Below are 14,285 nucleotides of genomic sequence, written 5' to 3'. Positions count from 1 at the left end.
ATGTTCTACAATTACTCTTTTTTCCACCATACTTTACTATGGCCTTTTTGAGCGTACATAAAAAGGACTTTTTTCGACATACTATACAATTACTTTTTAATACTTTTTTCAACATGCTATACTACATCTATTTCTGAAATATTATACATTGAGTTTTTTAATGTTTTTTTGGAATACTAACATTTTTAGACATCCTATACTATGCTTATTTTTGAGAGATACTGTGTTATGGATTCTTTTTGACATTCTAAAATATTACTTTCTTTCTACATTAAAAACACTGACACTTTTATGGCTTTTGTCGACAAACTATAGAACAACTTTTTTTTGCAACATACTATGTTTTTTCCTCGGCATACTATAATATGACGCTTCAATGTTTTCTTCCAACATACAATACTATGACTTTTTTCCCCCCACATGCTATACTATGCCTTTTTTAAAGATTTATTTTCATCATAGTATTCTATGGCATTTTATTACTTTCCTTACTAATATTTTTACCGACATACTATACTATGGTGATTTTCAGACAAACTGTTATATGACTTATTTTGACATAACAGACTGGCTTTTTATGTTGTTTTTTAAATTACTACTTTTAAATGTTTTTTTTGGACATACTATTTCTTATTACTTACTGTGCCATGACTTTTTTGGACAAACTATTCCCCGACTTTTTTTCAACAAAGTATACTATTACTTTTTTGCCATACTATGTTTTTTTAAACATACTATACTATGACTTTTTCATGGCCTTATATCAATGTAGAGTGCTGTGGCTATTTTTTTGACATACCATTTTCCATACTATACTGTGAAATTTAAGATTGTTTTAAGACATGCTATACTTTCACATTTAATATGACATTTATTATGACACATTACATCATTATTTCATGGCATACTATAGACTTTTGTACGGCATACTGCTCCATGACTTTTTTGTGAAGCTTTTATGGCATACATAAAAGATACCCATCTTTTTTATTAAATACTATACTAGGACACTAAATTACTTATTTTATGACATTCCATTCTTTAAAATTGTACTATATTTATATGGCATTCTATGCTATGACTCTTCTGAAATTTTTACACGGCATACTAGACTATGACATATTCAACACAAAATGAAAGTTTCTTGTAGTAGCTTAATTTAGATTGGTTGAATGTAGATTTACCATACATTTCTCCTGAACTGTTAGCATCAGATTGTATGACAGCATGAGAGGGTAAGGGGTCAAAAGGATACTGGGAGCTTGAACCTACCGTGTGGTACTATTGGGCAGAGTTTTTATATTTGGCATAGCGGTAGTTAAACTAAACAAATACAAAAAGTCAAAAACAAGTTTTTGACACCATGTGACAAACAATAGAATTAGAACCATTAACAATGCTACAGTACTATCAAGTGTCAAACTGAGACATCATGCACAATACTAGAGCCTTGCAATTAAATAAAACCGAAATGGAATGCAGCCATTTTAAACAATTAGTTCCAGCTGCAGTTTTTCTGCTGTGACATAGCAAAATGTTTGCCCAATTAGCTTAGATTACTTTGAAGGCCTTTGAAACACGCCATCTATGTAAAGATTTTGTAACATTAAACTGGTGGGGTTAATATCTCCAGGTCAGATCAGCGGCCGCTACTCAAACATATGTTGGTCTCTTCTGCCATCTAGTGGACAAAAACACGAGTATCACAAAGACAAACCAAAAAAACTCAGAATAGATTTTTTTAATTATTTTTACAAATAACTTATCTGTTACAAAGACAGTTTTCCCAGCTAAAATCAAAGAAACACTTTAGATATCCAAATTATTTTTTTTCCATTTAATAAAACATGAATAAACTGCCTCTTCACACCAAGGTGCAGATAAAGCTGAAAACTGGTTTCTTTGGATTGGAAAAAAAAAAGGAAAAAAGTATGGCGTAAGTGCTTAATAGACAATAATCCATCTTCTACTTTTAAATGGGTTTAAACATGACTAAAATTTCGATTTTAAAAATGGCACTCTGATGTGACAGAATAGATATCAATAAAAATTCAATAGTTCTAAGGCACTGACGCAAGGCAACGTTTCACAAGTGTGGAAAAAAAAAGAAGTAACTACTCCACAGTTAAGGTAAGTTAATGACAATAAGTAAACTTTAGAAACACCCTCATCAATAAAAGCTTAGGAGGATGAAATGAGCCAAATACGAACAAGAGTATACAAAGTGGACAGTCATGTTGTCTGCTTCCATGATGTTGTAACTATTGTGACTGGTTGTGTATATAAAGACATGGGACCCATATGAAGATTTCTACATCATAGGTATACTTTCAACTGAAACATGTTCACTTTGATCTTTGTTACCTCACAAAAAACCCGAGTCAGGTGCACAGCGACATGGAGACCTTTAACCCAATCAGACGTTCCATCGATCTGCAGTAACATCCTGATTGTACTGGAAAACGAGTGTCTCTTTGCACTGAGGTGAAGTTGTCCCCGAAACATTAAAACCTACATTCCAGTTGTCAGATAAGATGGCAGTTTGTAATTTTTTGCTTTTTGACCCCTTCCCTCCCTCCCCCCCCCCGACAGTCCCGACATATTTGGCGTCTTGAAAAAAACAAACAAAAAATAGACTCCTCCATCGCCTTCCTCTTTGCTGCATCTGCAGATCGTACACAGGAAACTCAGCAATTACACAAGCGATGAACGGGCCGGGTCAGACGTAGCTTCATGATGACTGCAAGGGGTTTTAAAACTGCTCTGCTGCTCTCCTTCTGCAAGGCTTCAACTCTCACAGAAATCAAGTCAAAAGCTTTAAAAAAAAAAAAAAAAAAAAAAAAAAAAAGGGGGGAGCAAGGGGCTTAATTGTTTGAAAGAGGGGAAACAAAACAAGACGAAAAAAAAGAGAGTTAATAAAGTCTATAAAGCTATACTTACAGGAAATACAAGTGATTCATAGTGTGAGGAAGAAGGCTTTCAAGGCACATTCTAAAATTATGTACAGTAAAAAGATCGAGGGGAGTTTCTGCCTCCGTGTACTGTACACAAAGCATGCAACGTAGTTTCTTTTTCATTAACTCATGACCGAGGAGACAGAAAAGGGGACACTGAAGGGGGGGGGGAGCACAAGAGGCACGTTTGAGTGACAGCGACACTGCCGGGTTCCCCCTTTGACATCCTCTAGAAACAGCAAACAAACTTTAAAAGTTCCACGATTAGTCTGTTAGTTTTCCCTTCAGGTGGAGAGCAGTGGCTGAACACAGTTCCCAATTCCCCGATCACGCCACCACAGAGGAAGAAAAAACAACGACAAAATGTTATCAGCAAAAGGCACTTTTGCACCTGTGTTGTGGTGTGTGTGTGTGTGTGTGTGTGTGTGTGTGTGTGTGTGTGTGTGTGTGTGTGTGTGTGTGTGTGTGTGTGTGTGTGTGTGTGTGTGTTCTGTGTAGGTGTGTGTATGTGTGCCGTCACACTGCAGGGCCACACTCGTAATACTGTAAGTGGCAGCAGCGAGGTATCCCTCAGGGGAAAAGTGTCACCCGTCGAGCAGACTCGACCGCACGGCATTCCGAGTCTCTAAGGTGAGGTATCATCCGACTCTGCCAGCCTTTGTGGAAAAACACAAGCTGTAACACTGTAAAGCCTTCAGTGGACAGCTTTCTACAAAACCTTAGAGAGGAGGGAAGAAAGAACTGGACGAACTGTGCTCGATGACGACGCCCCCACGTCCCGAGTTTTCATACGACTAGCGAAATAAAAGAAGAAACAGAGAGGCCCTTTTTTTTTTTGTATTGTGGTCTGGCGGGCAGAGGCGGCGCAGCCTCGTTGGCTCAGAAGTGACGCGGGAAATCGCACTGTTCACAGCGGTTGAGGGCGGGGTGGTTGAGGAAGGTGCAGGCGGTGCAGTTCCACTGCATCCCCTCGTCTTCCTCCTGGTCTGCGATGGGCTTCACAATCTTACTGCCCGGTTCTGTGAAGAGGAGACGGAGGAGGAAGTCAGGACACAGAAGAAGAAATGCAATTCACTGAATTTATCCACGAAGTAATTAAAACATGGAAAGTGTGAACATGCACTGCAGACATCCGATTATCGGCCACTTGGCGTTAATAATGATAATAATAGAGTCAGTGTGCAGTGTGAATATGGAATTGATTCTAAGTGAGTGAGTTAAAAGATTAACTCGCGTAAAAAGCACCGCCTACTGACCAATCAAAGCTCGGTGCCCAGATCTTGCAATAATATTACACAAATACAAAGAAGTTAAAACACAATTGGGACAAAAAGTAACACGGTTTAAACCGACAAATGCAGAGGACAGCTGGCAAACAAAATGTAGACTGTGTGAATATGTAAATCGATAGGCTTATGGGCTTATCTGCTCAGAGTGAAACACACTTTGAACAAATCAAAAGGCTATAGTCTAATAATTCAAACCTAATAATTTCAACTGAGAAAAAAAAAATACCTGCTTGACCTCCTGCGTGCAACACCCGGTCTAGCGTCTATCCAACAGCACCACATTTATAGAACGCCAATAACAAGCTAACCAAAGATACCCCAGTTGTGTTGAACTAGCATCGTAGTACAGGGCCCAGTTTTAAAGTTCCCAACCTTCTAATCCTAAATAAGCATGTGGAGCTGGTTAAAGACATAGATACATGGTTGATGATAAAGGGAGGAAGAATGAAAGAAGAGAAGGACAGAGGTACCAACCAAGTGGGAGAGGAGGGGAGGGACCAGTGGAGGGCTCCATCATGAGCTCAGAGGTCACATTATATCTACATCCTCTCCTGTCTGGCCCAGGTAGTGATGGAGCAGAGCAGAGAGTAAGGGAGGGATGAACGGATGAGGGGTAGGCGGATGGATGGGTGAAAAAAAAAAAAAAAAAAGATTAGGGAGCAGGTAGGAAGGGGAAAAGAAGATGAAATCAGTAGTCAGTCAGTCATAATCAGAGTTAAACTAATATCTTGGGCTGATTGTAATGCTTTGATTGACAATATCTAAAGAAGGAAAACAATCAGTTAATCAGTTAATTGCATCCCGCTGTTTGCAGAGATGTAGTCAGCTATTCTCACAGCTGATTAGGTGCGTTGTGTTCACTCTGTATTTGAGAGCTGATAGGAATATTGTCTCATGATACTCTGAATACTGATTCATCACCCCAATAAATATGAAAAGAAAAGTGTGTTGCCTTCACGTCGGCATCAGTAGTCGAATCAGATGAGCGGAGACAGACATCAGCCATCATCTATTTCACCCCCCTCCTACAAAGTCGTCTTTACAAGAGAGTGTCACGAGGGCCTGAGGAGGGTCGAGGTTGTGCTCGTCACAGCAGTAGCATGGAGGCTTTCCCACTAGCAGATACTGTTCTCTCTGCCTTTTGAGTAACGTTATTTTTTTTATGCACAACAACTATGACCTGTGATGTGAAGCTGTGCCTGAACCTGGTAGTCTGGGACTGGATGCTAAAAAAACTAAACCTCATAGCATCTTAACAGTTTAAAAAAACAAAATAAATAAAAAGCAAACTGGTTCATTTCAATCAGTGCGAACCACAATTGGAGCTGGCTCTTGTGAGACGTGTACATGCACAACACTGGTTATAAAACACTGCTAATGTCATTTTTAAAGAATTTATTGGATGATTATTAAAACATGCAAAGCCACTGTGGTTTAAGTCAGTAAGGACCGTCTGAACCAATGACAACATGCAATAGTTATATAAATGAAAGATTGAAAAGTGGATATGACAAATGACAACCTTATACCTGGCTTGACCTTCAGCACATAAGGTAACACATGGAAGAAATATATATATATAATCTATAAATAGGAAATTCTAACAGGGGTCAATACTGATGTAGTAAATTTAAGGACTGAGGAACTTCCAGACATGACCATGCAACCTCCTCCAAACTTACCAATAGATAAAGTACCTTTGGGTTTGGGTGGGACAGGACCAAGGAATCCCATGTTGTCATAAAAATTATGGATTGCACTAAGATTAAAGTGTGGTCCTGTGAACAAATGGAGAAAAAAAAAAGTGGGTTGAGCTATGCAGTCAACACCTTGAGCAAGCACATATACATATATACATATATATATATATATATATATATATACACACACACACACACTCAACTTAACACAAAACCATCATCAGATACATCCCAAGCGTCACAGAGATGCAAATGAGTGTCAGGTGTGACCGTGTTCAGAGGGGTAATGATCGTGTCCATCAGTGACGCAAATGCTATCACATGTTGTCAATAACCATTAAAACAATAACGACTACATTTATTTACAAATAGGTCCTGTATGCAACTGTGTGAACATGAATGTCCTACATTGGAGCTAATGAATGAGCTGAGACTACACACTGCACTGACATGTGGTCTGATTTCTACACCAACAAGACTACATAGTGAATCTGAAACAACTAATGATCGTCTGTACTGTAATAATATTAAAGTGTGATTATTAAGCTGCAGCCTCTTAAACGTGGCTCGGTGCGCCTCGCTGGCCTTCCGGGGCTCGACAGTGAGACGTTTTCAACCAATTCCTGGCCTCTTAACATTAAAAAGTAGGGACGGCAAACAGCAGTTGCATTGTTGAGATTCAAATATCGCTGTTACAGTCAAGAGTCGAAACCACAAGTAAGCCGAAGGTGCTGTCGTCTTCCCCAGAGACAGCATTAGCAAACTCGGTTAAACAAATGGTTAGTTTAATACATCGCTTAAAATTTGAAAGGGAGAGAACGGATGAACAAGCAATCAGTAACTCGCTGGCTTCAGTTTTGATGGGGAACTGTGAAGATCATGATAACGGCTGCAGTACTGCTATTTCTGATTCCAGGAATTGAGAGTGGACATGTTAACTGATAACACTTTAAGATTCACACAACACAGTCTACCAAGATTTTTGCTTGTTTACCGTAATGAAAACTTTATGTTAAATGTCTGTTTTATGTTATATATTGTTTCATTATTAAGCTGACATGTAACTGCATAGCACCTTATTTACTCAAAATATAAAAAAGGTGACTATTTTCAGCAACCAAAAGCATTATGCCTGGTCGCCAACCTAGCAACCATGTTTAAAGGTTAGTGTTGAGCCCTGCATGGATCAAATACCATTTCAGCTTTCTTCAAGTGTGTCTCACTCTCCGCTCCCAAACAATGAAGAGTCCAATCTCAGTTAGTTGTCCCTACCAGCTCACTAACAGTCAAGATGGTGGCATTTATTCATCTCGTTTAGTGCCACAATTTTGGTTCCTGGAATATCGGATATGGAATTTATCTGCACGTACTAAAAAGGAGAACAAACCTTTCTATGGAAGACAGTTTTTGAGCTTTGACAAAGGCCAAAACATGGTGTGCAACAGACTAGGTAGGGCTTCTTTTAGCCTAGCTGATTGCCAAAAACGCCTTTTGCTACAGAAGCATTTGTTGATCACTTGCGGCCCCTACAAACTGGTTTAGAGTAGTGAGCAGTCAATGACGGCATACAGCAGTCAATAAAATATCATACGATCATAAAAGTGCACAAAAAATAACAGGCAGATGAATATAGTCGTGTGTGAGATTAGCCCTGGACAGACAGACACACTAGCAAAAGCATGACTTCCCCACAGCCTTACACCTGGCAGAGATCACAAACAATTACATTTACTGGCACTTGACAACATAGATGGCCACGGTTTCTGTCTGACATTAAATCACAGGAGCCACCAGGCCTGTGACGGGTGCTATTCCTTCATGTGAGCCGCCTCTTGGCTCTCTATCACCTGTGTGAGGCTGCTGGTCGGCGGCTCTGTTTCTGTCAGCGGTGGAGTACTGCCAGGGGGCCAATAAATCCCTTCTTACCGACCAGCGACAGGATGCAATTCAGGAAGAACTGGTAGTTAACAGCACAATGGCTGCACCTTGAGTGTGTGTGCGGAGAGGATGTGAGCAGCTGCAGATCCTGGATCAAAAATCTGGTCTCCCTCACTCAGTGACTTACTGTTTACTGTATTATTATTTAACTCAGACGCACACAGAAGCTGAGCCCCAGTTTAAGACCCAAAAACCTTTAAAAAAACCCAACTATTGATGATTATATTTCAGAGAGAGAATCATACCTCTGGTTTGACGGAGATCAATTTCTTTGGTGAGGCAGTCAATGTCGATCTGCAGTAACCTGTTTTTGCATCGCAGCTGCTTCATTTCCTCGATCTGAAAAAGAATAACAGGAGGGGATCAGCCGGCTAACCATCTCTCTCACACGCACGCACGCACGCACGCACGCACGCACGCACGCACGGGCGGCTCTGAGGTGCAAATGGTTCTCAGAGTCAGTGGAGCGGATCTGTGACGGTGTCAGGAGGAGAGCTGCTCCGCTCTCCAGAGCTGGCTTGCCTCAGTAAACAACACAGAACCGAGGAGCTACTAAATTCAGCAGCACCAGCCAATTGACCTTCCGCTGCCACTTCACGGCCCCCCCGTTGACTCAAACTGTAACAACTGACAAAAACAGCCGACTCCACAAAAAGCTCAGAGAGGCACTTGATCTGAACCCCGAGAGGTTTTCAACAAACTCACAGTTGCAGATCTTTTCATAAACATTAAAGTTGCGCTGACGATAAATATGAAGACGTGCTGACTTCTACGTTTTCTTTTGAACTCTCACTGTCACCGTTTTAGCTGCAGGACTTGCTGCACAGCTCCAAAGTGAACCGTGAAGCTAAGTCCAGAAAAATATGGAACTATATCAGCCAAAATCATAAACAGACCCTGTAATCAACATAGTGTCAGGGTGTATTGATGTGCCATGAGTAGGGAACAAGAATGGCAATGTGACCCAGATCATTTTGTTTTGTCTGCTCAGCTTTTTAGCTGTCAGTAATAACCAGTGAAGCATCTGTTTGCAGTTATGAAGAACATCTCTGATGACTGCTAATAAAATCTGATTGTATTTTGTTTTTTTATGATTGATCTGCCAATGAAAGATGTTGGTTGAAATTCCTTGATATTTTCCCCTTTCAAATGTCCCAACTTTTCTGTTGATAGCTGGGAAATATGACTAGCAACTCTAAAGCTGATGATTACTGTTCTCAACAATAAATATCAGTTTGTAAAATTTGAATTGGGTTACTGGCTAATTGTTAGGACCCAAACCATATAACAGCAACCTTTGTAGCATTACATAAGGGGTGTGTGTAATGCCATTTCCTGTTTGTATTTCCACTGTCACTCTTAAATAAAAGCAAAACATAATCAAATCATCTTTAAAAATCCCTGACTGAATCTTACAGAAGGAATTTGGGAGGCCGAGTTGGATCTCTCCAGCCGTCTCCTGGTCAGGTCGTTCTCCATCTCGTTGACCTCCTCTTTTAGCTTCTCCAGCTTCTTCTTCTTCAGCTCCAGCTCGTGCCACAGCCTCTCCATGCGGGCCTTCTGATGGACCAACAACGCTGGAGAAAACACACACACACACACACAGACGACACTGACATCAGCTCTGTGCTACATGCATTCACTGGCAAACAGCTACTGAAAAAACGTACGCATAACTCAGCATGACACATAATCACAAGAGGGGAATGAATTCAAAAGAATTATACATTAAGAAACTCCCTGTAACTTAAAACTGCAAATCAAAACAGGGTATAAAATCACTTTGAGGATAATTGCTGTGGATATACAGTACTGACATTTTCAGATACACCAGTCAAAGAGCATAAAAACAACTTTGTGTAAGGAGAGACGGGGGAACTACATCAGATTCCCCTCTGTTGTCTATCAGCCTGCGTTTCATCACCTATTGTGGGAACACGAAGAGATCAGATGTATCCCGGTAACAAGACCGCTGCAGGCAAGAAGTGTTTTAATACAGAACTTTTCACTGTGCACATGTTCTGCTCAAGTCTCTACAGCCCCTGTCCCATAATTCATTATAGTTCCTGGATCCGTTGACAGGTCGTAACTCCTCCCACGCACACGTCCAATGACAAACAACACTCTCTTTCCTGCTACACACAATCAAATGCCACTTCACAAAGATCATTTTCTGCTTTTTAAACAAAGGCGCTGTGTTCGAATAGTTTGTTTTTTGTGTAAGTATCTAAGTGGCCATCAATAACATCTGCCATCGCTGTTTGATTGCACACCATGGACAAATTGAATACATCCTTCTTACGCGCTAAACTGCTACCTGCTTGCTTACTGCAAGTCACACAGTATGAAAACGTGAGCCCAACACTTGTATAGCTGAACACGATGCATGTGATGTGTTTCAGTGCTTTACAGTGATTTCATTTCAGCTGTGATAAGGCAAAGGATCCTTAATGTTTCACAGCGACAGATAATAGTCTTAGTGTTTAGCTGCTGGATTCAACATATCGTTATGTTTATTATGTGATAATGATACTGTTCTAAGCGTATCACCCTTCTTGGCAAACCCATCGCAATATTTTTTTGTCATTTCAAGTAAGCTGTACAATAGCCGACTGACTGTTCTCTTCTTTGCTCAGACATCGATATGACCCTGTCTTACCTGATTAGATCAAAGGGTCTAATTTCTCCTAAACTATTCACAAAATTAGGATGGCAATATAGGTCAAGCCACATCACTTCAGCAACTCCTACTTTCATTGTTGTTTTATGAGATTCAGGAATTTGAGGAGGCAGCCAGGTCCACTGAATGATCGGAAACACATCTGACTATATGAATTCTTTTTTTTTTTTTTTTTTTTAACTTGAGTCTAAATTTAGCTCATAAGATGTTGTCTGGCTGTGTGATGTTAACAACCCACAATAACAAACATGGAGTGTCCAGCAGAAATACTTGCATAATCAAAAGGGTAATGTCTTATGGCACCAGGCTTGATGTGTATTTTTCAACCTGGACCCTGTCTTCCCATGTTTTTGTCTCTTAGTAGCTATTGGGGACAACAATAAATTTGGGAGAACGCTGCGGTAGCGGCCGCCAAACATGCTGCAATAAATCGCTCGGTGCATGTCCTCCCCGTCAACGTACGTCCCCTAAAAGTGCTTGTTTAAGCCACTGACAGGCTCAGACTGTTATTAGAGGTGTTCCAACATTATGAAATAGGATCCAACAGAGAAACAAAACCTTTTTCTTTAACTTTTGCTCCAAAGAAATGCCTTTACTTGCCCACATTATGTAATTATAATAACGTTATTCTGCTGCCAAATAGTAACGGCTACAGATCTGGTGTGAAGTGTGACTGGTGTAGGTTAACATTAGCAATTCATATTTAATTAACAGTTAAGTGAAGACAGGTGGGTCTTTACCAGCTACAGTTTTGGTGTCAAATTGGCTTATGAGGGTCAGCAGCAGAGGCAGCATGCCCGCTGTGAAGCCCCTCTTGGTGGTAGTCACGGCCGTGCAGGAGCCACAGCCGGTGACTCACACGTGATACAGTCAAAAGCCCAAAAAGGAAACAGCAGTGTGCCCTGATAGTTTGACTCATGCTACAGAATCCACCAGTCTTAGGGGTCGTCAGAGCTAACGCGGTGTTTAGTGTGGAAGACTCACACTAACGTCACCGCACCGGCCCTCACCGAGCGAGTCACCTTTACTTTTGTCTACCTCATGGAGACGGACGTGGAGAGCAGAGTATACACAACTTGGCTTGAGAAATACATTATCAGTCAATGTTATGGAAAGAGACTGTGTAAATCACACAGTACACTTTATAGTAAAATTACTTTCTTGGCAGGAAACGATGGAAAAAGCATTTGACCCACCGCTGGGAGAAAAAAACCAAAAGAACTGCATGCTACTAGGTCTAAAAACTGGTCTTTTTGCCTCATCACTGTGCACTCTTATGCCACTTGAAATTAGCTAAACAACCAATAAACGGGGAAACAAACAGCTCTAACAAGACACAAATGTATCTGCAAACAGGAGAGCTTTGCGACGTGTTTCTGCAAAGTGGTGTTTTCATTCCTTTTTATTTATTTTTGGTCTTTTGCATTTGTTTCTCTAAGGGCATACAGACATGGGCATTGCTCACCTTGTGTGTATGCTGCATCATCTGAGCCCATGCTGAGTCTGCGCGGCTCGCTCGGCCTCTCCCTGTGTGGCGACAGCGGGTCTGAGAGATGGAGCGGGTCTGGCTCCACGAAGTGGTGGTCTGAGGGAAGGCTGAGGAGGTTGTTGGGCTCAAACGTAGGGGACACGACTCCAGGGGACACAGCAGGGGGTTTGTTGGGGGACACTGTGATTTTAAAAGTGTATTTGGTGTTGGGCTGTGTCACCACCACGCGGGGGGAAGAAGCCGGGCCTCCCCCTCCTAGAGAGGCACGGGACTTCGGTGGATGGTGGTGGATGTACGCGGGGCCCATGCTCACTTGGCCCCCCATGTTCCTGGCACCTGAGGGCCCCTGCAATGGAGGGTTGGCTGAGATGTAGACTGTGGGAGGGTTCCTACCCCCACTGTCGTCGCTGGAGGCGTTGGCAGAAATGTAAAACTTGGGTTGAGAGCGGGAGCCGGCTGAGGCCACGACAGCCTCCTCAGAGGGAGTGGTAGCAGCAGTAGGCGGGCTGGCAGAGATGTAAACAGTGGGCTGGCTGCGGCTCAGACCAGGGCCTCCGATGGAGAGAGGGGTGGTGGGGACAGTAGCCACCCCGGTCGAACAGGAGGAAGAGGAAGGGCAGGAGGAGGAAGTGGAGGAGGACCGGGGCCCGCTGCCCGTCCGCAGCACTGCAGTCGTGGTTGTGGAGTTGCTCCTCTGAGGAGATTCAAGTTTGATCTCTATCTGATTCTTCCGTGGGCCAGTGGAGATGTTCTGGATGTTGTACTGGCTGATGGTGGACAGGGAGGTGGGCATGACAGAGGAGGAGGAGGAGGAAGAGGAGCATGATGAGACGCCGGAGGAAGAGGCCTGGCTTCCAGCAGGGAGGATGGAGGGCGCCTGGGGATTCGTGGGGGAGCTGATCGGCATGTAGACGTGAGAGGTCTGGTGGCCCTGGGTCTGGTGCTGTGAGGTATGTGAGGAGGAGGCGTGCTGAGGGCCGGACCAGGAGCCAGACAGGGAGGAGGGGTGTGAGATCTGGTAGATCTGCTGCTGGGGCTGGGAGGTGGGGCTGTACTGGGCCCTGCCTCCCTGCTGCTGGTTCTGCCGGGTCGTACCAGACTGGCTAACATAGGGCCGGATGTATATGGAGTTACCCTGCGGACTGCCGAGGCCCGGCTGTGGACCGCCGTGTATGTGCAAAGAAGTTGGTGTGTTGCGGCCCGTCTGGATATGGGGCGCTAGCGTCACGGTGATGGGGTTGAAGCGCGGTGTCTGCTGGACACCCATAGTTGATCCTTTGCCACCCAGAGGGTAGAGTCCGAGGTGCTGTGGAGGCTGCGGTTTGCGTGTGGGCTCCATCCCGCCAAACACATTGATGCTGGGGGGCACCTGCACTGGGGCTGTGTGGGGATCCTGCGGAAAGAAGTCAGTGGTGGGGGCCGTGCCTTTCTGGAGGGGCCCGTCGCTCAGGCTGTGGGCCAGAGTTCGACTGCCGTTCATTCTCAGGCCGTCCCGGACCGGGGCCGCGTGCACATTCTGAGACTGCAAGCCCAGGTTCAGCTGGGTCATGTGATTACGAAGCCTGATGAAGCCGGGATCGTCGGAGAAGCCGAGGTTTCCTTCTTCGCTGTACAGGTAGCCCGGACTGACCTGGGACAAGTATTCACAGCAGGCGTCTAAATTGTTGTTGTTCTGGAGGAGAGACCGAGAGGAAAATCAATTTAGTGTGCAACATCACTGTTTCAGATGAGAATCCTAAAAGGCAACAAGGCTAAGATTCATAGATGTTTTTAAACATACTGTTTTACCATCAAATCAAAAATGTCCTAACTGGCTTGGTATATTGTAAGTACAGTTTGTCTAACTTACATACGATTATGATTATGGAAACACACCAGCTTTGTTTATTTGTTGCGCAAGCCAGTGAGATAATAAGAAACAGAGGTACAGACACTTAAATATAACAGGCTGACATGAAACAAAACACTTAATGTCAGGTTACATCGAATTTATTTTATTTTTACCCTCAGATATTTGTATATTTTATCACCAAAAAAACACTTTACGAGATTACATGTGAACACATCATGGAAATGTTTTAATTTACCTTTGCCCAATACTAATTCTCACTGAACAGAGCCTGAACGCATCATAATGTAACTGAGCAGAGCCTTCATTCTCCTCCTGTAAATTTAAACAGGGATTGGTTGTTTACCATGCAACATTATCAGAGATCTCCGACTAATAAAAGTATA

General features: G+C 42.7%; 1 protein-coding gene across 7 annotated transcripts in view; it reads right to left on the bottom strand.

The window, feature by feature from the left end:
• Positions 1-1,726: 1,726 nt before the first annotated feature.
• Positions 1,727-14,285, bottom strand: part of tab2 (TGF-beta activated kinase 1 (MAP3K7) binding protein 2) — a 41,021-nt gene continuing 28,462 nt past the window's right edge. For 3 of the 7 annotated variants that reach the window (XM_054618368.1, XM_054618369.1, XM_054618370.1), the window contains exons 3-8: positions 12,027-13,722; positions 9,298-9,458; positions 8,127-8,220; positions 5,926-6,021; positions 4,718-4,798; positions 1,727-3,973 (exon numbers count right to left, since the gene is read on the bottom strand). In XM_054618368.1, coding sequence (XP_054474343.1) covers positions 3,834-3,973; positions 4,718-4,798; positions 5,926-6,021; positions 8,127-8,220; positions 9,298-9,458; positions 12,027-13,722 — 2,268 coding nt within the window. In that variant the 3' untranslated portion in view covers positions 1,727-3,833. The remainder of the gene's footprint in view (positions 3,974-4,717; positions 4,799-5,925; positions 6,022-8,126; positions 8,221-9,297; positions 9,459-12,026; positions 13,723-14,285) is intronic. The other 4 variants (XM_054618371.1, XM_054618372.1, XM_054618373.1 and 1 more) reach the window with 4 other exon arrangements.

Source organism: Anoplopoma fimbria, chromosome 18, assembly GCF_027596085.1.
Source record: "Anoplopoma fimbria isolate UVic2021 breed Golden Eagle Sablefish chromosome 18, Afim_UVic_2022, whole genome shotgun sequence".
NCBI lineage: Eukaryota > Metazoa > Chordata > Actinopteri > Perciformes > Anoplopomatidae > Anoplopoma > Anoplopoma fimbria.
The sequence above is the reverse complement of the archived record's forward strand: the minus strand, read 5'-3'. Positions and strand labels throughout refer to the sequence as shown.